The sequence below is a fragment of the Canis lupus genome, chromosome X, assembly GCF_048164855.1.
Source record: "Canis lupus baileyi chromosome X, mCanLup2.hap1, whole genome shotgun sequence".
In the NCBI taxonomy this organism is placed as follows: domain Eukaryota; kingdom Metazoa; phylum Chordata; class Mammalia; order Carnivora; family Canidae; genus Canis; species Canis lupus.
In genome coordinates, this window is record NC_132876.1 from 91,989,643 (window position 1) to 92,012,689 (window position 23,047).

A 23,047-nucleotide genomic window follows, 5' to 3' on the forward strand; every position below is an offset into this window, starting at 1 on the left:
TAGTCTAAAGTGTTAAAAAGAAATTAAGATTTTAAGTAGTTGATAATATAAAATTAAAAGAATGCATATGCTTCATGAGTATACGTCAAAGATTTCTATTCATTTATATAACATGTGGATCAATTTGGAACACCAAAAAGTAACATGTCCATTTGAGTACAAATAATTTAATTATTACTAGGTTAATTTAAAAAGATAACATTTTATGGAAGTCTTTCCTAATACTCACTGTTACCTTTGTATTTGGGCGCTGGTCATGCAAACATCTACAACACTGGTCAGGTCATTCTGGGCTTTTTTGCCTCAACGTTCCAAGAAATATGCAGTGTAGATCTTATCCACTTCTCTAGTGGTATGCTCTCTTTAGTATTACCCCATAATTCTAGGTTGATAGAGTTGCACTGAGGGCATCGGGACTTTTCTTTTTCACATTAATTAGAAAAAATATTTCTGAATGTATCCTATTGTAGGAAACATGCATTATCATGCAAAGAGCAGTTCTTCAGAAGTCCTGAATGATAGTGAATCAACACCAAATAAAGATGTGAAAAAATCAAAGAAGGTAAGTGAAATTTATATTTCATTTTAGTGTTAAGACCAAATATTGAATGCTCCTTTTTACTTTTTATACAGTGATCCACATAACTTATCTCCTTTTTTTTATTTTTTTTTAACTTATCTCCTTAATATGAGCTTTTATGGCTGCAAAACATGTAAAGAATTTCAAGAGATGTTTCACGTTTTAACATAGCTATTTACTGGACTTTATTTTTAAAAATTTTTTTTTTTCATTTATTTATGATAGTCACACAGAGAGAGAGAGAGAGGCAGAGACATAGGCAGAGGGAGAAGCAGGCTCCATGCACCGGGAGCCTGACGTGGGATTCGATCCCGGGTCTCCAGGATCGTGCCCTGGGCCAAAGGCAGGCGCTAAACCGCTGCGCCACCCAGGGATCCCCTTTACTGGACTTTAGATGGAGTCAGGTTGCCCTGCCAGAATTTAATAGCATGTTCCTTTCAATAATTCCATTCATGCTGATTCAACTTACAGGAAAAAATACACAAAAGAACTTTCTTGCTTAACTTCTAAGAGTATCATCATGACAAGAGTCTAGAAGAAAGTAAGGCAAAACCAAGAAATAGGATGAACGCAAAACTAAAGGTGTTTGTACTTAGGAAACATGACCACATGCTACTTCAGCCTCTCCTGCTGGATACCTGTTTCGGAGTTATTAACAGTCTAGTAGATAAGTTTCTTCTTGGAAGTTACTCTTTCCACTTGCAGGAGAACTTTCTGTAATCATGAGAGCACATTTCCAGGTAGATGTGTTAGAAGGAAATGTGGAAGAAAAGATCAATGAAAGGCCTTGTTAATTCTTGTTCAGCCTTCAGGTTTCAGCTTAAAGTAGTCATTTACACATAGAGGCCTCTTGTGACCAGCTGCACTTAGATCAATTATGTCCCCTTACTGTTCTGTCACATAACACCCTTTACTAATCCTTCTTTGTATTTATCATAATTGACAATTGCATAGTGAAAGGTATATTTATTTGCTTTATGACTCTCTCCAACCACTGGCCTTCAGCTCTATGGTACAGAAACTATTTTCTGTTTTACTTTCCAGGGAATCCTTAGCATGTAGCACAGTCCCTGGTACATACAGTACATGGTAAATGCTCAGTACATATTTTTGGTCGACAATGAACTATAAAACATGAGGTAAGAAAGAGGACAGGATGAAGGTAAAACCAGGAGCAGACCTTAGAGTAGTAAACAGCCTGTCTTTTGCCACTCTGAAATTCCTTTCAGAATTACTTAAGAAATTTCAAGTGAAAATTTTGGCATAGGTCCCCCCATTGTTATCTTTTACTAAAAATTACTTTGTGAGTATTCTTATCCTTATAAAAATTGCCTTATGTTTAGATTATCATACCCAAGAGATAGCTGTGATCTGGTTCAAAGGATCCTTCAGAATTACTCTTCTTCTTAGAATTATGTGTGTCATCAAGTGTTAGGAACAGATTCTCTGTCTAGTAGAGAAGAACATTTAACAGATACTCTCCTATACTTCATAGCAATCCTGTGAAGACTTTTTTCCAATTATAAGAGCTCAGGAAAAGACTTTGAAAAAGAAAATCAAATATGAGAGACAGAGATGAAAAGTAGAGGAGTCAGGAGACCAAAGAACCTAAGAGGAAAAATGAAGCAGCAGAGGAAAATATGCAAAACACACCTCAGACCGAATGAAAACGTACTAGAACACCCTGATGGAGTTTTAGGACTTTTTCAGGCTGTCTAGTGTTCAGCATGGCATTTCCCAAAGACAAGAGGATTTGGATACACAGGACTAGAAGAGAGGGCTGAGCTGGGGGAGAAACGCCATGCGAGAGGCAGAGTGGCCTGCTCCTAAGTGCTGGCACCAGTAGGCGAGACAAAGGTGAGGTCAGGCCAGGATGCCAGGCTACAGCAGACTGTGGGTGCCAGACTGAAGAATTCAATCTTGAACTTAGATTCTGCTTAAATTCTCATTTATACCTAGTGGAAAAATATACTTCAGTAAATAAATGCACATGTCCTCAGTTAAAGAAAATAAACAAAAAGTATTGAAAATCATATTTTAAAATCCAAGCAGTAATAAATATATTTCCTACTTAAAGAATATACCATTATTCTGCATATTTTAAAAAGGAAATAGATGATTTAGGTGAGATTTTTTTTCAGTCATTACCACATGACCTTTTTTAATCTACAGTGTGTCCAACCTATTTATACCATCCAAGCCAAACAAATTAAACTGCTGTTAAAGCTGGGAAAGTAAATAATGCATTAACTCATATCAAAGGAAACATATGTTTGAGATTTTGCATTCCCATCCCCCTACCCCCTGGGTATTTAGACAGACACCGCAAAGATAAGGAAAAGAAAAAATTGTACTCTTGGCATCTACAAAACAATTCACCACTGAATTTTGTTTCCGTGATTTTAAATGTTTCGGATAGACAGGTTAGAACCTATGGCTTTAACTGGCAGCAGAAATCTTTTGGTAGGTGATTGTTATATCTAGAAATGATCAAATACTACTTTTCTAGACTGTAGCCACTGCTGATTATTTGCATCCACAGCTAGCCACTAAGACAAATGAGTTATTGGCTTAGCTTCCACCTAAGGTAGCTAATGGAAAGAAGCAGTAAACTTTCAGCTATTAAAAATAATTTCTCTACATTATAGAATTAGTTTATTCATGTATTTACTTAGCATATACTAATTGGTTATCTCTTAATGTGTCAGGCACAAGGCCAGAGGCTGCAGATACAGAGGGTAAAGATCCAGTGCCTCCCCTCAGAAACTAGCTGCAGCATGACAGACTCCCTGGATAGTTCCCCATGCCAGTTTACAGTCAATAGATTTCTTTGCACTCTCACTACCATAAATAAAAGTTGCTGAGATGAGAATTTCTCCACCAAAAAAGTATGCTTGTGAATTCTTGCCTTTCTTAGTTATTACCTTTTCTCTGATGGCATGCTCTGTTGACGGTTGCAAGCTACAAACAAGCACACTCACCTCTACTACACAGTTAGCTTTATTCTCTATTGTGAGGAGGAAAATTGGAGTTAGATTATACATATGATCTCCCGTCATTGTCTGTTTTTCCCAAGCTTAAAACCTGAGACAGTCTCTCTCAGGCTACCCAATAATGACTCCTCTGCTTTTTGAAAAAGAGTTTTATTGAGGCGTAATTGACATGTACTAAACAACACATATTTAAAGTATATAATTTGATTACTTCTGACATATGCATACACCTATGAAGCCATAATCAGAAGAGAGTGAACAGTGTCATTATTGGCAGAGGGTCCTTTGTGCCTCTTTGTGACCCCTGTCTATGCCCCCTGCCATCCTCAGCAAACCCCTGATCTTCCTTTGATCATCATACATTATTTGTGTGATGCAAGTTCTAGATTTGTATATAAATGAAATCCTACACTCTTTTGTTTTGCTTCCTTTGTTCAGCATAATTGTTTTGAAATCCATCCACCTGCATGTCAATAGTTTCATTCCTTTCTGTTGCTGAGTAGTATTCCAAGTTAATTTTTTATATGGTGAGGGTATGAACTGAAGTTCATTCTTTTTTTTTTTCATATGTACATCTGATCATTCTAGCACCATATGTTGAAGAAAGACTTTTTCTACTGAATTGTCTTCACAGAAATCAGTTAACTTTTCCATGTGTGGGCATATTTCTGTAATATGTATTCTGTTTCTTTAATCTGCTTATCTTGCGCCAGTCCCACACTGTGCTGATTACTATAGCTTCATAATAAGTCTTGAAATCAGGAAGTGTTAGTCCTTCAACTTTGTTATTTTTCAAACTTGTCTTGGCTATTCTAGGCCCTTTGCATTTCTATATGAACTTTTATTTTTTTTTTTTATTTTTTTTTTATATGAACTTTTAGAATCAGTTTGTCAATTCCTGAAAAAATGCCTGCTGAAATTTTGATTGAGATTCCTTGGAGCCTACAGATGAATTTATGAAGAATTAACATCTTAATATTAAGTCTCCCAACTCATGAAGATACTTCTCCATTTATGGATGTCTTAAATTTCTCTTAGTAATGTTTTGTAGTTTTTAGTGTACAGGTCTTACACAGATTTTGTCAGATATATTTTATATCTTCTGTTTTTTATTCCCTAATCAACTGGTTAGAAGTTTATCAACTTTATTGATCTTTTCAGAGAGCTAGTTTTTGGTTTCATCAAGTGTTTCTGTATTGTTTTATATTTTATGTGTACTCTAACCTTTATAATTTCCTGTCTTCTACTTTCTTTTGGGTTAATTTACGCTTCTTTCTCTACTTTCTTAACATGGAAGTTGAGGTCACTGATTTGAAACTTTTCCTATTTCTTAATATGGTCTTTTTGTGCCAGAAATTTCCCCTGAAGTACTTCATAGGTTGTGTTTTCATTTTCATTCAGTTCAAAATATTTTCTGATTTCTTCTTTGACTTATGGGCTATTTAATTTCAACGTATTTGGGCATTTTCCATAGAGGTTTCTGATATAATTTCTAATTTAATTATATTGTGATTGGAGAACATACTTAGTATGACTTGAGTCCTTTTAAATTTATCAAAACCTGTTTATGGTCCCAAATCAGGTCTTTCTTGGTTAGTGTCTCATGTGCACTTGAGAAGGTTGAGAAGCATGCTGTTGTTAGGTGGAGTGTCCTATCAATGTCAGTTGCATTGAATTGGTTGATAGTATTGCTTATGTATTTTCTATCCTTCCTGATTTCCTGTCTACTTATAATATCTATTATTGAGAGAGGGGTATTAAAATCCCTAAACACACAAAAAAAAATAAAATAAAATAAAATCCCTAAACACAGTTGTGGATTTATCTATTTCTCTTTGTACTTCTATTAGTTTTTATTTCTCCTTGTACTTCTATTAGTTTTTGTTTCATGTGTTTTAAAGCTGATATTAGGTTATGTAACATGTAGGATTGTTATATTCTCTTAATTAATTGATTCCTTTATCATGAAATGACTTCTTTACCCCTGATAATATTTGCTCTGGTCCACTTGGTCAGATATTATATAGCCACCCTTGTTTTCTTTTGATTAGAGCTATCCTGTTATATCTTTTTCCATCCTTTTACTTTTAACTCATTTGTGATTTTATATTTGAAGTGCATTTGATTTAGGCAACATACAGATGGATTTTGCTTTTTTAATCTAATCTGAAAATCCCTGCTATTTAATTAGAGCATTTAACTCTTCTATTTCTTTGATATGCTTACATTGAATCTGATCATTAATGCAGTTACATTTAAATCTATCATATTACTATTTGTATTCTTATCTCTAAAAAAATGCTAACGATTGATTATCTGTTGCTAATAGAGCTGTACTAGCTTTCCTTTGGTTAGCACTCATCTGATACATCTTTTTTCATTCTTTTACTTTGTGTTTTAAATGAGTCTCTTGTAAATGGCCTACAAGCTGGATTTTATCTTTAAAATTTTTAATATACATACCTAAAATTGAAACCTAGTTAATGTTTGTCTTTTCCCTAAATAATACTAAGATCTTAGAAGAGTTTTCTCTCCTCTCACCCCTCTTTTCCCATTTTACATGTTATTGCATCCAGTATTTTAACTTTTTAGCCTCACCAGTCAAATGTTACCATTATTTTATACCATTTTCCTACTCACCATTCCATTTTACATCTCCCGTGTCCTTCCTGGGATCCATTTTCTTCTCCCTGAAGAAATCCTTTGGAAGTTCCTGTCATAGATTTCATTTTGTAGTTAATAACTTTTTCAGTTTCTGTTCACTTACAAATGAATTCATACGGCCGGTTGACAATTATTTTCTCTTGATATCTTCTCCCATTGTTCCTGTTAAGAAATTTGCTTTGGTATAATTACTTTTAACTTTGTATCTAATGTCCTTTCTCCCTGGCTGGGTTTTTACATTGCTTATCTTTGATGTACTTAAGTTCACTCTGAAATGCCTAGGTGGGAATTTATTTTGCTTTAACTTTCTTCTAATTCATTATGACTCTTGAATCTCAGAATTCAAGTCATTTATCAGTTTAAGAAAATTATCATCCATTATATATCTGAATATTTCCTCCTCTTTGGAATTCTGATACAGAACTTTTCATTCTGAGGCACCTGGGTGGCTCAGTCGGTTAAACATCTTCTGCATTCGGCTTGGATCATGAGCCCAGGACCCTGGGATTCTAGTCCTGCATCAGGCTCCCTACTCAATGGGGAGTGTGCCCCTCCCTCTCCACCTGCCTCTCCCCTAGGTCATGCTCTCCCTTTCTCTCTCTCAAATAAATAAATAAAATCTTTTTTTAAAAAACAAAACTTTTCATTCTGTTATCCATCTCTTTTAATGTTACCTTTCCATTGTCCACATCTAAGTAATATTTCAAGGAATTTCAGAGCTTTCGTATTTCAGAGCTCTTTGATGCCATAGTTTCTTTACAGCTGAGACTAATCTTCAACCTACCTATTGTGTCTTTATTTCAGTGATTATATTTTTCACATTTTGAAATGTGAAATTCTATTTTGATTCTTTTTCAAATCAATCATTATTTAATTTTTTAATAATAAATTTATTTTTTATTGGTGTTCAATTTGCCAACATACAGAATAACACCCAGTGCTCATCCCGTCAAGTGCCCCCCTCAGTGCCCATCACCCATTCACCCCCACCCCCCACCCTCCTCCCCTTCCACCACCCCTAGTTCGTTTCCCAGAGTTAGGAGTCTCTATGTTCTGTCTCCCTTTCTGATATTTCCCACACATTTCTTCTCCCTTAAACTAGTATCTTGTTTTTTATCATGACCCTTTAAACAATTTGAGCATATTTATTTTATATTGTATATTTAGTTATTCCAATGTCAGACTTAAGAACCTAAATCTGTTTGTTGCTCTGGTTGACTTTCTAGTACTATCTTGTTTCCTTATGTGTTCTGAAATTCAGATTGAGTTCATGTTCAACTGGGATTTTTTGCGGAACCCCTTTTTGGCTTCCATTAAGGTAAATCTATCCATAGAGAATTTGTTTTAGTTTCTGTTAGCTCCCCTGGGTGTTAGCATTGCAGGACCACTTTCAGTTAATTTCCCAATTAGGGGTGTCCCACGTACACTAATAAGTAAATGGGAACCCCAACCTCTCATTAGGAAAATACGGTTCTCCTTCACTCAAGCCTAGACCAGGAGAGCCATGTTATTTTGTTAGCTCCCAGTGTTATAGGTGGACTTACATTAAAGGCGTAGTTCTAAGAGGGTCCCAGATCTCAGTTCCAGTTTTCCACATTTTGTGAGATCAGATATTCATCACAAAATGAGTCTAAGTTGTGAGATCAGTAAATTCCATCTCATTGCTCTCTCTTCATTTTTTGGCCCATAGGGATCTCCCTTCATTTTGTTTTCTGTGAAACTTACACATTATAAAATTATGTTTTCTGTACTTATTCAGCATTTCTTGGTATTTTGTAGTAGCCAAATTTTTTGAGATATGGATTTCTCTATGATAGCAGAAACAAAACAGAAGTTTCCCCATTTTAGTCCTCAGACCCTTTTTCCAGACTCTGACTTCTCGGTTTGCAACTTTTCACTTCAGTCCCTGCATTCTTTAAGACTAAAGGCCAGCTCTATTCGCATCATCTTGATTTCCAAAGGAGCCAAGTCCTCACCCATTTTTTGTTTTTGGCATCTTGTCAAAACTGACATATGGATTGTCACTCTTCAGGAATCCAATTTTCTCTCTGGCTACATCCTCAAAGGGCTAAAATCCAATGGGACTTTTCCATCATCATCCTCCTGGATTTCTCCTATATGTGCCCTGTTGGGCACTCCCTTCTTGATACAGTTCCCCCTTGAATGCTGAGGTGCCTCTCTTTCCTGGTCTTGTTTCTACAGAGTTCTCTCCCCAGTGCCAGCTCCTCTTCCTCTGCCTACATCTCCCCCTTGGCTCTTCCTCAGTCTCTTTTCTTCTGCTCTCCTTTCCACTTGCCTGCAGTCCCTGGGTTATGGCATATACCTTCTTCTTTCTGGATGTTTCCTGTCTACTCATAGCCCTGGCCTCCTGAGCAGCAGAGCCATATATCCACCTGCCTATTCAGACTCTTGGGGCTCTCAAAGTCATCACTGGGCAGCACTAACATTTTGCCAGTTCTGATCTACAGGAATGGGAGGTATGTTCACTTCCAGAATATCCTAGTTTTCATCTTTTTTTCTCTTAACAACACAACAAAGTACAATGCTGAATTTGCTCTTTAAAGAAAAAAATATATTACCAAGGCACTGATAGTGTTGAAAATTAAACCCTGAAAGGGCTTGTTTCAGGGAGGAATCATGGTTGTCAGTGGTAAAAGAGGAGGCTGATGGAGATGGAGAAACATACCTTTGTACACATGGTGCCCCGTAAAGATGTGATGAAATAATGTTAAGACTAGTTGAGAATTATACCCCCTAAGTACTATTAAGTGACTATTCACTTACTAAAATGAATTCTTTGTGTGTGTGGGTTTTTTTCTAGATTTTCCTCTTTAAAAGGATGTCATTGATGAGTCAGAAAAGTATGCAGAGTAATAATGAGCCACTCCCAGAGATAAAACCAATAGGAGATCAAATAGCTTTTAAAGGCAATAAGAAAGATGCCAACCAGAACCACATGGGGCAAAACCATCAGGATACTTCACCCCCAGATATGGAGAGAAGATCAAAATCTTGTACAATACTATAAATATATATTTATGTTTCCGTGGTCACCAAGCACATTGTATTTTATACTTGAAAAACATTTTGACTTCTGAAAGAAAGTTCCTGATAACAAACTTTTAAAGATATAATAATATGTTTTATTTGATTTGAATATTATGACCAGTCTTGGTATTTATTTATGCTAATATTTTTGACGAGCAATTTCAAAATAAGTGTATCTCAAACTCTCCTTCAAGTGTTGTGGCCTTAACTGTTCAGTGTTGGAATAAAAAATATATTTTTATATGTGAAGTTTAAATTAAGACATTCATAGTTTTTACCAAACAACTTCTTTATAATTTCATAAGGCAATATTTGTAATCTCATGACACTGTAACAGTTTTTAATGTAATTGCAATTTTTAAAAACTGAGTCAAAATTGTTTTTAATGAACATATTTTAATAAACTATATCTGGTCGGTTCCACTGTTTAAGTGTGTGAGTATGAATGAAATTTGAGATACTTGGAATTCTTTATCAGTTGACAGAATGGGGGCCAAAAAACATCTGTTTATTTTTAAAATTTTGAGAGATGCAAACTTCATTTACCTCTGAGGAAAGAAAATATCAGGGCCACTGTGTAAACAGAATGTCTTCATGGAGAAACTGTTGAAATTTCTTTGCCTCCCACTCTTTTCTTTAGGGAGACAGTGTGGCACAGAAACATGGCAGATTCTGTGGTATGATCTGGAGTGTTTCACCTGCCACAGCTCACCACCATAGCACAACCAAACATGGCCAGGCTTGCTCACTCCAGCTGCCTCTAGCATTGACCGTGATAACCAATGTTGGCTCCATCACACAATGCTCTGCCACAGGGAATAAGTAGGGTAAAGCTGTTGAGTCTACTCCAATAGAAACATTGCTTTCCTGTGCTCACAGGTGGAGCAGACCACCTTCATTTTCATCATTCTAGCTCCTGACTAAAACATCCTCTTCAATCACAGTGACCATTTGAGGAAAAGAAACTCCATTCTTGTGTTTCACACAAAAGGGTATTAGTCTAGAGTAGATGTGATCTTGAAATCTTGCAAAATAGTCTTCTGTGTAAATATTATATTGAGGGGGATTCTAATTTTGCTATTACCACTATAGTATTAGTACAGTATTGCAACAGTACTTGACGGAAATGTAAGCTATAGGAATCAAGTGGAAATAAAGCTCACGTAGTTCTAAGTACCACATGCCAGTTGTAGTAGGCAGAATTCAAAGATGGTCTCCACGGTTCCTGTCAACCAGTATGCTTGCCCTGACTACTCCTTTCCCCTCGAGTGTGGGTGGGAGCAGTGAGTACAATGGAATACCATTCTATTGCTTAGGTTACCTTATATGGAAAAGGTGAAAGTTTCTGCAGAGGTAATTAAAATTCCTAATAAGTTAACATGAAGCAAAAGGGAAATAATCCCAGATGGGTCTGATCTAATCACATGAGCCCTTTCAGAGAGGCTCTAGAGGTCAGAAATGGAAGAACTCAGAGCAATGCAAAGTAGTGGAGATGCTCTGCTGTTGGCTTTGAAGAAGCAAACCGCTTTATTACAGAGAGGGCCACATGCCAGGGAATGGTGGGAAGCCTCTAGAATATGAAGGCCTCCGTCCTACAACTGCAGGGCACTGAATTCTGCAAATAACCAGGGAGACTGGAAGAGGAACCTGATCCTCAGATTGTAGCCCGGGCTAACACCTTGACTGCAGCCTTGTTAGGCCCCAAGCAGAGGATGCAGCTCAGCACTGCCCATACTTCTGACCTGTGAAAATTATGAGATAATAAATATATGTAGTTTTAATTTACTATGTTTACAGAAATTGATTATGCAGCAGTAGAAACTAACAGCACTTGTATTCTGGTGAAAGACCTTTATATATCATGGCTTCCTCCAGCAGAGTCAGCAAGAGAGTTCATGGAGACTGCTAGCAAGACAGAGGTCACAGTCTTAGGTAACAATCATAGAAGTAGTATTTTGTCACCTTTGACACATTCTTTTGGTTAGAAGCAAGTCACAGGTTCTACTCATACTCAGGATGAGGGTGTGAAGACCAGGAGGCAAAAATCATGGGGGCCATCTTAGAGCCTACCCACCATACCAGTCGTTTAGCCAAACGAGCCAGGTTACAGACTGAAGAAAGGATTAAGTCGAAGCACTTGGAAGAGGTGGACATGAGACAAACTGACAGGGTACCCTGCTTTCTCAGAGGTCTCAAAGCAGTTTAGACTTTAATAAGGTAGTTGGTTGGTAGAGAATCAACACAGAGTCAATTTTAGTGGTATGAGTAAATACTTAAAAAAACAAAAACAAAAACAAAAACACCATAAAAGCACCATACCAATTGCCTGCCTGGAAACTAAATGCTTGTATTTGTTTCCTAAACACGGTTGCGTATCTGGCTTTTACTTTGAAGCAATATGAACCAAGCACTTCCTGTGTGCCAGATACCATTCCAGAAACCAAGAAAACAGAGTCACGGTTACATGGGAGTAAAAGGAAGCAAATGGGGAATTACTTCACATTCTCAGCTGGAGCTCTTAGGGCAATTTAAAAACCTAAGTTTCCTAACTGGATAGGAGATTAGTGGACGCTAAGCTTAAATAAACAAACAAAAAAAAAAGCTCACATATTTGAGAACCCTTAAAAAGAAGCCAGAAAAGATCATTGATAGAGTTGAACAGAATGATCAATTTACACTGGTTTTAAAAATAAAAGGAATTATATTTACCGATAATCTTAACTTTAATGGAAAGTGAAATGATTTATCTTAATCCCCAAACTATTCATCTTCACTATATTTTCCATTAATTGCCCCTCCTTTATATAATTTGCTTTGAACAGTTTTTACTGCCCTTTTTAGGACCTGAAAATAGAATATGTTGACTTGAACATTAGGGGGTTATTGACATTGTTCAGATTATTATGGACCAAGTGTTAAATGGATATGAATGTAGAAAATGTCAGTAGTGGTAAGATTTTAAAGGCATCATGAAAGAGCATGCAAATTCATGTCAAAACATTAAAGAAAAAGGAAAAATTAGTAGGCACTAAGGCCCTCCTATGTAGGAAGAAACTGTACGTTTCTGGAAGGGTGCTTATGTTTTCATAGGGCTTCTGTAACAAAGTACCATAAACTGGGTGGCTTAAAACCATAGAAATTTATTGTCTCATAGTTCCGGAGGCCAAAAGTCTGAAATGCAGGTATTTACAGGAACATGCTCCCTCTGGAGGCACTAGGGGAGTTCCATGCCTGTCTCTTAACTTGTAGCCTCAGATGTTCTTTGTCTTGTAGGTATATCACACCAGTCCTTTGTCCTCACGTGACCTTCTCCTTCCGTGTCTTCTGTGCATATCTATCTCTGTTTCCAAATTTCCCCCTTTTTATAAGGCCACTAGTCCTACTGGATCAGAACTCATCCTAATGACCTTATTTTAACTTGATTACTTCCTCAAAGACTCTGTTCCCAAATAATATCACATTCTGAGGTACTGGGGCTTAGGGCTTCAATGTCTTTTACAGGAGCCCATTCAACCCATAGTGGTATGTTAGTTTGAGAACTACTGATCACCCACCAAAAAATCCCCAGTTGTTTATAGACTCTCCTCTCTTATATTCTTTCTGTGACTTTCCTTAAGATGGAAAAGACTCTTGCTAAATCCTGGATCTTTCATGATAAAATATCATCAATGGAGGCCCTTTGTGACGTTGAAGCTTCTATCTAAAATACCATCGGTTACATCAAAGGAGGAATTGCAGTGGGGCTATCTTTTCCAGGATCCCAGACACTGTGGGCACGTGTTAAACATCAAATGATTATCAAATAAATGATCACATGTACAGTCATAGAGTTTGGATAAGGATTTGTTTCTTAGAAATTTGTACACACATACTGTAAGTTTAAACTCAAGGTTTTAAAGTATTTACCATATGGCGTATTGCAGTATAGTTCCACCCATAGGCTGTTATAAATCCGTAGAGGGAAAAGAGTCTTTCCATGAGCAGAAGAGAATCTCTTCCAGCAGAAGGAGTGAATACCATCAGAAGCATCCAAAAGGGGAAAATTAGGCCAACTAGTTTTAAAATCATCAGGTTTGGTAACAAGAATGAAGCCAAAGTTATTGTCACAGACTTCTACCCTCAGGGACCTAAGTGGCAGTGGAATCAGAGATGAAACTCTGAATAATTATTTAGGGAGAGAGACAGACAGATTTCTTTATCATGCTCCAGTTTCAATTAAGCGTTTTTCTGCCTGCATTGATTTTGTGAGGCTACTGAAACTGAAAACATTTCCATACTCAAAATTTCCTTTTGCCAGGGCACATGGTTTAAAGATTTTTCATCTGATAGTAGTTCTTTAAAAATCTTAAGAGTATCTTTTTTAGACAGAACTTTAAAATGTGGTTTACTTTTTTACCCTGTAAGAATAAAAAATCAATAAGGAAAAAGAGACAAATCAGAAGGTTGGTTTTCATCTCAGGAGTGAGGGAGATATTTTATTGAATTGAACAAACAATGCATTGAAACCAGGAGTCGCGACTCAAGTACTTATTTCCAAAGGCTAAACATGGGTATGAATATTGGAGCTGCAGCCACTCTGTTCTAGCTGGTAACTACTGTTTCTCAAGACTGGGCCCAGAATTGCCAGATCCTTAGCACTTTTAAAAAGAAGTAGAAATCTGAGTTTTTATATGGATGACTCATTTGTGTGTCTGTATGTACATGCATGTATATAAGTTAGGGAGAGCCAAGCCATAGCTGCAGGCCAAATATGGCCCACAAGAAGAAATTCGTGACCTCTGTTTTAAACAAAGTACAGTATTTTGCCAAGAGAAAACTTGTTCACAAGGAAAATACATTAAAAGAATTAATTAGGCCCTGGATTTATCTGAATTGTAATCTTCCCTAATTTGATATCAGATTTTAAGCAGCAAATAAGAGCTGAAGAACTAACTAGAAAAGTGATCTGATCATTCTACTAAGGTCATTTTTGTTGTTGTTGTTGCATCCCTGTATACAGTAAGCCTTCTTGGGAGTATGGGGAGTTGGAAGCATGATGGGGTATAAGTATGTTGAATACAGTGAAGTGATGTTTTTGCTGGAAGAAACTACATTAAAGTTAAGAGACAACAGACTGACAGGCTTTTGATCGACAGGCCCTGCAACAATTGTGACAGAGGATACTTTGGCATACTGTCACTACACAGTCCTCCCTCATTACTGAAAAAACATCAGGAAATGTTATCCTCACCCTAAAATTACTTACTAAAAATACAGGAGGAAAGCTTACCTGTCCAGGCCAGGCTATCTTCCCAAATAGTTCCCCTTGCTTCCACTTCCATCTGGCATGTATAACACAGGTATATTATGATAGGTAAGATAGCTTAAGTAAGGTTAGCAGTAGACTCGAGAGTGGTATCTAACTTTAAGAAATGTATAAATGGCGGCACCTGGCTGGCTCAGAAGAACATGCAGCTCTTGATTTTGGGGTCATGAGTTTGAGCCCCACATTGGGTAAAGAGATTACTTAAAAAAAATGTACAAATGACAGTGATGCCTTTTCATTTTTACTTAAGAAAAGTCTTACCTGGTTCAGTCACTGTTAAACATCAGTCCCAAGGTGAAAAAAAATGTTTATATTCCAGAAAACCTATCAAACCTCCTCACAATCAATCTTTACAAGTAATTTGTTTAGAATTGTCAAGATAGTAGCACACTACTTTTTAAATTTTTACAGAACTTTCCTTGTGGGCATGAAGGTTATTGTAACAGAAAAGTTTTCTATGAAAAGTCTTAGTCTGTCAGTTGCTTAAAAAATCGTTAAAATGCTGTGCATAGAAATGTTTGGTTTTATATGTTTAGATAATGTTTATTTCCCAACCTGGCATCAGATTTACATTGACTTAATTATTATAATTATTTAATTTAATTCATATAGCAATTAAGAACTATAAAAATTATATAAAAGTGTAAACCAATTCGGGAAAACTTAAAGCATCAGATGGATTTAAAAGTTGATTTTCCTCATTAATTACTAGATACTATATGATTTTAGAAATTAAAGCTAGAGACTCTACTTTCTAAATGTGAAATCTGATTATTAACAGTAAGTAATCTCTTATTTTTTAAAAATTCATTGTGAGCTATTTCAAATATGTAGGCAAGTAGGAAGATCAATATAATAAACACCTATGAACCTGTCACATAGATTTAAGTCAATTACACCTTGCTGGGTTTGCTCCATGTTCTACCCAGACATCCTGACATTCCAACCCTAAATACATCAATATGCATTTCTAAAAATAACGTTTTGGTACATAACTGCAATGCCAGCATTTTCGTTTAACAAAGCTATCAACAATTTTTTACCAGCTACTTACTACCCAATCTCTTATTCAAATTTCCCTTGTTCTTCCCCACATTTCTTTTATAAGCTGATTTACTTAAATCGAGAATCTCTCAAGGTCCATGCATTGTATTAGGTTGTCTCTTAAGTCTCTCTTAATCTTGAGGAGTTTTCTCATCATGTGGTATTTTTTTTTTTTCATGACACTAAGTTTTTACAAACTGGGATACTTGTCCTGTAAAATCATCACAGGCTTTAAAGCAAGTTTCTAGTCCTCTGGTAATTCCCAATAAATGGCTTGAACCATCCTAGCACTGGGAACAGATAGGTAAGTTGGACAAATATATGTATTTGAAGCATTTGAAAGTATCAAGATATCATGGGGCCAAAATCTGGGAGGAAGGAAGCCCAAATAGATATGCCTTACACATGGAGCTGCTTTTGAGCAAGAGGTATTAGTTGCTTCTAAAGTTTAACATTTTCAAGGAATTTATGCGGAAGATTGAGGATTTTGGTAGAAAGCGCAAACTATTTTTAAAAAGACTAAATAGAGGCACCTGGGTGGCTCAGTTGGTTAAGCGTCCACCTCTTGTTTTCAGCTCAGGTCATGATCACAGGGTCTTGAGATTGAGTCCCACATCAGGCTCTGCACTAGGTGTGGAGCCTGCTTGAGATTCTCTCTCTCCCTCTCCTGCTGGCCCCTCCCTGCTTATACACTCTCTCCCTGTCTCTCTCTAAAATAAATCTTAAAAAAATAGAAATAAATAATAAAATAAAATAAATCTTTATAAAAAATGGACTAAATGTGAGTTCTAGAACTCAACACAAGCAGTGAAATTAAGACATAATTATATGGGCTTAATAGATTGACAGAAAAAAATTGGTAAACTGAAAGCCCGAAGGAAATATTCAGACTGGAGCACTAAAGACGAAAGGATGCAAAATATAGAAAAGAGCCAGTGAGACATTTATGGTACTATGCAAAGGCTGAATTTACGTGAATTTGGAATCCCAAACAGAGAAGAGAGAATAGAACAGAAGTACTATTTAAAGAAATAACTTCTGAGAACTTTTCAAGACAAAAAGGTATCAGCCCCAAAATTCAAGAAGCACTACGTACTTCAAGCAGGAAAAATATAAACCCATATCAGTGCAATTCATTTTTAAAAAGTCTTTAACACTTTTAATAGAGTATGACTATGACTCCTATTTTGTATGCTTCCTGGCAGCTTTTAAGCCTGCCTCTCCCTCTTTCCCATCTGGGTGAACTGGTAAGAAAGCCCAGGTATTGGGGCACCTGGCTGGCTTAGTCAGAGCACATGACTCTTGACCTCAGGGTTGTGGATTCGAGCCCCACAATGGGTGTAAAGACTACTAAAAAATAAAATTTTCAAAGAAAAACAAACCCAGATGCTCTCATCTTTGGCAGCAGATGAAAGTTTGAACCTTGGCCTATAGGCTGGAACCCTTACTCCAAGCCCACTCCCTGACCACCACAAAAATTTCAAGCCAGTCTTCTTTCTCGGCTTTCTCAAACCATTCTCAGACCAGCTTGGGAAGCCAACCATGAGCTTCATTATGTGTGTAATAAACTTTTCATACTTTCTGGGTGTGTGTATGGTGTATGTGTGTATGATCACCATCAGAAGTCAATTTTATGTCAAGGGTTCATTTCACCCACAATACCACTATAGAAAAGAATATTGAAAGTGATCAGAAAGAATGTTATATTACCTCAAAAAGAACACTTAAGACATAACTGGCTTCTCAGACACAACAAATTCTAGAGTATAATATAATGTTTTTTTTAATGTACTGAAAACTGTCGAATTAGAATTCTATGTCCAGAGAAAATTTGTTTCAGAAATGTAGGTGAACAAAGGCATTTTTAAGACAAACACTGATATCCGTCACTAGCAGTCCCCACACTAAAGTAATAATGGAGGTTTTGATTCCCTAGGGCAATAGTTCTCCACTAGGGGGGCAATGTTTGGAGACAGTTTGTATTTGTCACAATGAGGGTGGGGTGGGGATGCTACTGGTGGCATCTAGCGGGTAGAAGTCAGAGATGCTGCTGAAAAATCCTGTGCACAGGATTGCCCCCAAACAAATGAATTCCCCATCCCAAAATGTCAATCGTACTGAAGTTGAGAAACCTTGTCCTAAAGACATGTTTTATAGCAGCTCTCTTCACGATCTCCAAAACCTGGAACAATGCACAGATCTCTTCTATGGTGAATGGAAAGCACACTACTAGGTCCATATGATGGGATACTATTCAACATTAAAAAGAAATTATTGATGTATGCCAATGACATAAATGAATCACAAAAGCATTATGCCGAGTGAAAGAAACCAGTTGAGACTGGTTTCCTATGTAAGATTTCATTTCTAAGACACTCTTGAAAAGAGAAAACTAATGATGGGGAACAGATCGATGCTTGCATAGGTTTGGAGTGAGAGGAACATGTGGCTGCAAAAGGAATAGTATAAGACATTTTTTTTGGAGTGATAAACTGTTTTGAATCCTGATTTGGGTAGTGTTACCTGAAAATATATTTGTGTAAAATTTATAGAATTGTACACTCAAAAAAGGTTAATTTTGTTACATGTTGATTTTTTAGATACAATCAAAATATGCTTTAAAAAAACTCTATTCAGTCAAATTATATGTACCCAAAACAATGAGTCCTGATCATCTAGCTTAATCTGAAGGTAAAACTTGGCTTTAGAGTAGTGGTTCTTAGCCAAGGGGATATGTAAAACACAGGGAAGTTTTTAAAATAATGACTGCCTATGCTTTCCCTGCTTCTGATTCACTGGGTCAAGACTAGGGCCCAGATATGTCTTTTAAAATAGCTCCATAGGCATTTGTGATGCATCAAGTGGAGAATAACTGGTCTGAACTGACAAATTCCTACAAAACCTCAGAATGTTATTTCTCACAAGCAAACTGCTGTAATAATGACATCAGAAATGTCACATTGTTTTCTAGTAAAGGTACTGGTTGTATTAGTGTAGGTAGTTTAACCTTTATAACAAACACTCCGAAATCTGAATTGTTTAATACAGGAAGTCTGTCTGTCTGTCTTTATTTATTTATTTATTTATTTATTGGTTGTGTCGAAATACATCAAGGGTAAGCTGATGGCCTTGCTTCACCTAGTACTTCAGGGACCTTGGCTCTTATCCTTTGGTGGCTTTAGTATTATCTTTCTGCTTTGGCATCCTCTGTGCCTGGAAGCTGTACATATCCCTTCTGCCTTCATTCCATTGGCATTCGATGGTATGGGCCCAACTTTAAGGGAAATTGAAAATGGTGACTAAGTGTGATCCCAGGAAAACAAGGAAACTGCCCCAATTGAATGCACATATTCTACACACCAATGGAGGGCATATCCATGTGCCTTTACAATGAACTGAGTGACTCCGGACTATTTTATAGTTTACATAGTTTAAAACTCATTTTTAAGACAGTTCAACTGGCATAAAACAGTCAAATTTCCAAAGCATAAGTGTGTGTTCCTAAGAAGACTAGAAAATACATAAAGGAATTTAACGGAGTCCCAAATTCCCCTTTGCCAACCTAAGTACATGCTAGCTTCTGATGAAATGACACATCTTGGCAGGACTCTCTGACCTCTTTCTTTTCCTTCTCACTCCCAGTAAGTCTCTTGCATGTGACCTTTGAGAACCTAGGAGCTGGTCTTGCTGTGATATTCAGGGTCTGGTGCCATATGTAGAAGTATCTTTTTTGAAACCTTTCAGGCTTCAGAGGCCTCCCGCCCCATTCTTGCTTTTGATCACAAGGGCCTGCTGACCTCACCCGTGACTGTGTGTTTCCCTTATACTCCAGGGAGCAAACTTGTCCTGTAGGTTTTGTCAGTCAGCTCTGTTCTCCAAACTGTTGTCTTCTTCCCTTCCTACTGTGTGCACTTAAAAAACTCTACTCATTATACACTTATTATTACAGCATACAGAAGTATTATCTATAACCCATGTGCACCATATATCTTAGCACAAATGATAAATTGGAATATCCCATATCTCCTTCACTTGCCACTTAAGTGCTGGAAAAATTATTCTTTGGCTCCTGTGACAGTGATGCCAGGATGCCATTTGTATGTGTGGAAAGACATGGAAAGGCGAGGGAACAAGAAGAGAGATGGTCTAGGATCTACTGAAAGAGGAATTTATCCCCTATTTTCTTTCTATTTATCCCCTATTTATCCCCTAAATACCAAGCAGAAGAATCAATACATCCTGTCTGTTCCCTATGCTTGTAACAGAGTGCATTTGCATTGATTTGAAAGTAACTTTTGTTTCCAAGACCTGATGACTTGCAAAGGATTCTATGCCTCCTCCTTCCTGAGAAAAGCTGAATGGAGTAATGTCATTGGACGGTGTTTTCCTGCTCTTTCATAATCATTAGTAAAGGGACTCCACCAACCATGAATGAATGCATCCACGTAAGTGTTTTCAGGAGTCAGGAGAGAGAGTACTCCAAAAGACCACAGCCTGCCTGAGATCACTGTCAGCACTATAGTGAGGGCTAGCACTTCTTAGTGGCACGATTTCCTATTTAGAAAACCAGCAAAATTAGCTTTCATTACAGAGTGAAATGTAACACCTGGGACTCAGTGTGTGGGTGAATCAATAAGAAAAGGAATGAAGTACATGTGTAGACATAAAATTGATGTCAACTGAGCAGTGGGTGTATGCTTTGCAAGCCTCTCTGTCGCTCTTTCCTTCACATTCACCCCATGCTGTCAGTTTTGCATTCTCTCCTAAGGAGCCCAGTAGAGTCCTTGTCTCAGGGTTGGTGTCCAATACTGAGAGGAATAATCATGAAAGAAAAGTGAGGGGTTGGAAGAAATGTGGCATTTCATAAACCATAGGAGACATGGAAAAGACGCCTTGGAGGGATTGGAATGGCCAAGATTGAAAGAGAAATGGAAACCCAAATAACACAGAAACACAGACCTTCCCTCTGAACTCTTTGGACTTGAGCATAGCTCAAAACGGTGAAGCAACTTGGTTTTGTAATACAAGTACACTTTCCTTTAAGCAACTACCTGCTATGTCCAAGTTTCTTAAAATAATATAATTTTACCAATAACCCAATAGCCTGCCAAACCCTCTAAGTCTCAAGGTAAAAATTTGACCTCTCAAAATCTCCTGCAGGGAAAGTTCTTATATTTGTGTAAGGCTCAATGGAGTTGGAAAATTGTTTCTGTATGTCTTTATTTTCAAAGAGAAGTTATTTATTCCCAGTTTGCTATAGCAAGAGAGTCGGCCATTTTCACTTGTCTTTGGCAGACACAGATAGGTAAGAAATGGAAAAGCTTTATTGTGGAAAAAATGGAAGGCTTCAGGTATGCCCTGATTAGAAGCTGTTGGCCTGGGGAAGCTGGGGGCAGGCTACTGAGATGTGGGGCCTCCTAGAAGTTGTGTTGAAGAGCGTATTTGGCTTTCTCTGGTTAGCCCCGAGTTAGAAATAGGGGCAAATGTAAGTGAAGTTGGCAAGTCCTGACCATTCTTTTTAAGAAATTTTTTGAGTATAGTTGATATACAGTGTTGCATTGACTTCAGGTGTACAACAAAGTGATCCTACTTCTCAAAAAAAAAAAGTCATCCTACTTCTCTATCTTAAACTATGCTCACTACAGATGACATCACCATACAATGCTATTACGATGTCCCTGGCTATATCCCCTATGCTGTGTTTTCTTTAACTTCTGTGATTTATTCATTCCGTAACTGGAAACCTGTATCTCTCACTCCCCGACACCCATTTTGTGCATCATCCTACCCCCTCCCCTCTGGCAACCATCAGTTTGCTCCCTGTATTCATAGGTCTGATTCTTTTTGTTCACTTATTCATTTGTTTTGCTTAGATTCCACATGTGAGTGAAATGATATGGTATTTGTGTTTCTCTGTCTGAATTATTTCACTTAGCATAATACCCTCCAGGTCCATCCGTGTTGTTGCAAATGGCACAATCTCATCCTTTCAATGACTGAGTAATATTCCATTGTGTGTGCAGGCCACATCTTCCTTATCAATTTGTCTATCAGTGGACACTCAGGTTGCTTCCATATCTTGGCTATTTTAAATAATGCTGCCATAAATATAGGGGTGCATTTAGCTTTTCAAATTGGTGTTTTGTTTTCTGAGGATAAATACCCAGTAGTGAAATTACTGGGTCATATGTGTATTTTTAATTTTTTGAGGAACTCCCACACTGTCTTCCACAGTGACTGCACCAGCTTGCAGTCCTACCAACAGTGCAAGAGGGTTCCCCTTTCTCTGCATCCTGACCATGTTAGCCATTCTGACAAGTATGAGGTGGTATCTCATCGTGGTTTTGATTTGCGTGTCCCTGATGATGAGCGATGTTGAGCATCTTTTCATGTGCCTGTTGGCCATCTGTATGTCTTTGGAGAAATGTCTATTCAGGTCCTCTGCCCATTTTTACACTAGATTATTTGTATTTCTGGTGTTAAGTTATAGGAATTCTTTATATATTTTGGATATTAACCCCTTATCAACTATATCATTTGCAAATATCTTCTCCCATTCAGTAGGTTGACTTTTCATTTTATTGATGATTTCCTTCACTGTGTTTAAGTGTTTTATTTTGATGTGGTCCCAGTAGTTTATTTCTGCTTTTTATTCCCTTGCCTTAGGACACATATCTAGAAAAATGTTGCTATAGCCAATGTTGGAGAAATTACTGCTTGTGTTCTTGTCTGGGATTTTTACGGTTTCAAGTTTCACATTTAGGTCTTTAATCCATTTTGAGTTTATTTTTGTGTATGGTGTTAGAAAGTGGTCCTGTTTCATTCTTTTGCATATAGCTGTTCAGCTTTCCCAGAACTATGTATTGAAGAGACTGTCTTCTTCCTATTGTATATGCTTGCCTCCTTTGTCAACAGATTAATTGACCAATTAGTTATTTATCACCTCAAAATGTTTGCAGGAAAAAAGCAGTAGAAATATAAATAACAACATTTGAAAACAATTTTCTCTGCCTTTTAGAAATACCCTGTTTCAATAAGAAGGCTAAAAATTTATCTTCTCTAGCTGCCAAAAAAAAAAAAGAGCCCAAAGAAATTGACCAAACTGATATTATTGAACAGCTTTATTACATTTTTTCATTTCAGTTTTTAGACTTTTCAACTCTAGAATTTTCATTTGGTTCTTTTATGATTTTTTTCTCTAATGGGACTTCCTATTTGTTAACTCATTCTTAATGTATTTTTTTTCTTAATGTATTTTAATTTATCAACCATAGTTTCCTTCAGTTCCTTGAACAAATTTATAACACCCACTTTGAAGACATTCTCTGCTAAATCCAAAATCTGGGTCCACTCCCAGTCCATTTCTATTGGCTAATTTTGTCCTGAGTTTCGGTTACACTTTCCAATTTCTTT

General features: G+C 37.0%; 1 protein-coding gene across 10 annotated transcripts in view; it reads left to right on the forward strand.

The window, feature by feature from the left end:
* The window catches only part of RPGR (retinitis pigmentosa GTPase regulator), a 74,646-nt gene that overhangs the window by 41,805 nt on the left and 9,794 nt on the right, over nt 1–23,047 (forward strand). For 2 of the 10 annotated variants that reach the window (XM_072815138.1, XM_072815148.1), the window contains 2 exons: nt 471–562; nt 9,059–9,716. In XM_072815138.1, coding sequence (XP_072671239.1) covers nt 471–562; nt 9,059–9,265 — 299 coding nt within the window. In that variant the 3' untranslated portion in view covers nt 9,266–9,716. Of the gene's footprint in view, nt 1–470; nt 563–1,051; nt 1,106–1,624; nt 1,684–3,288; nt 3,460–4,454; nt 5,386–9,058; nt 9,717–11,160; nt 11,218–12,902; nt 13,060–23,047 lie in introns of those variants that run through there. The other 8 variants (XM_072815143.1, XM_072815144.1, XM_072815141.1 and 5 more) reach the window with 8 other exon arrangements.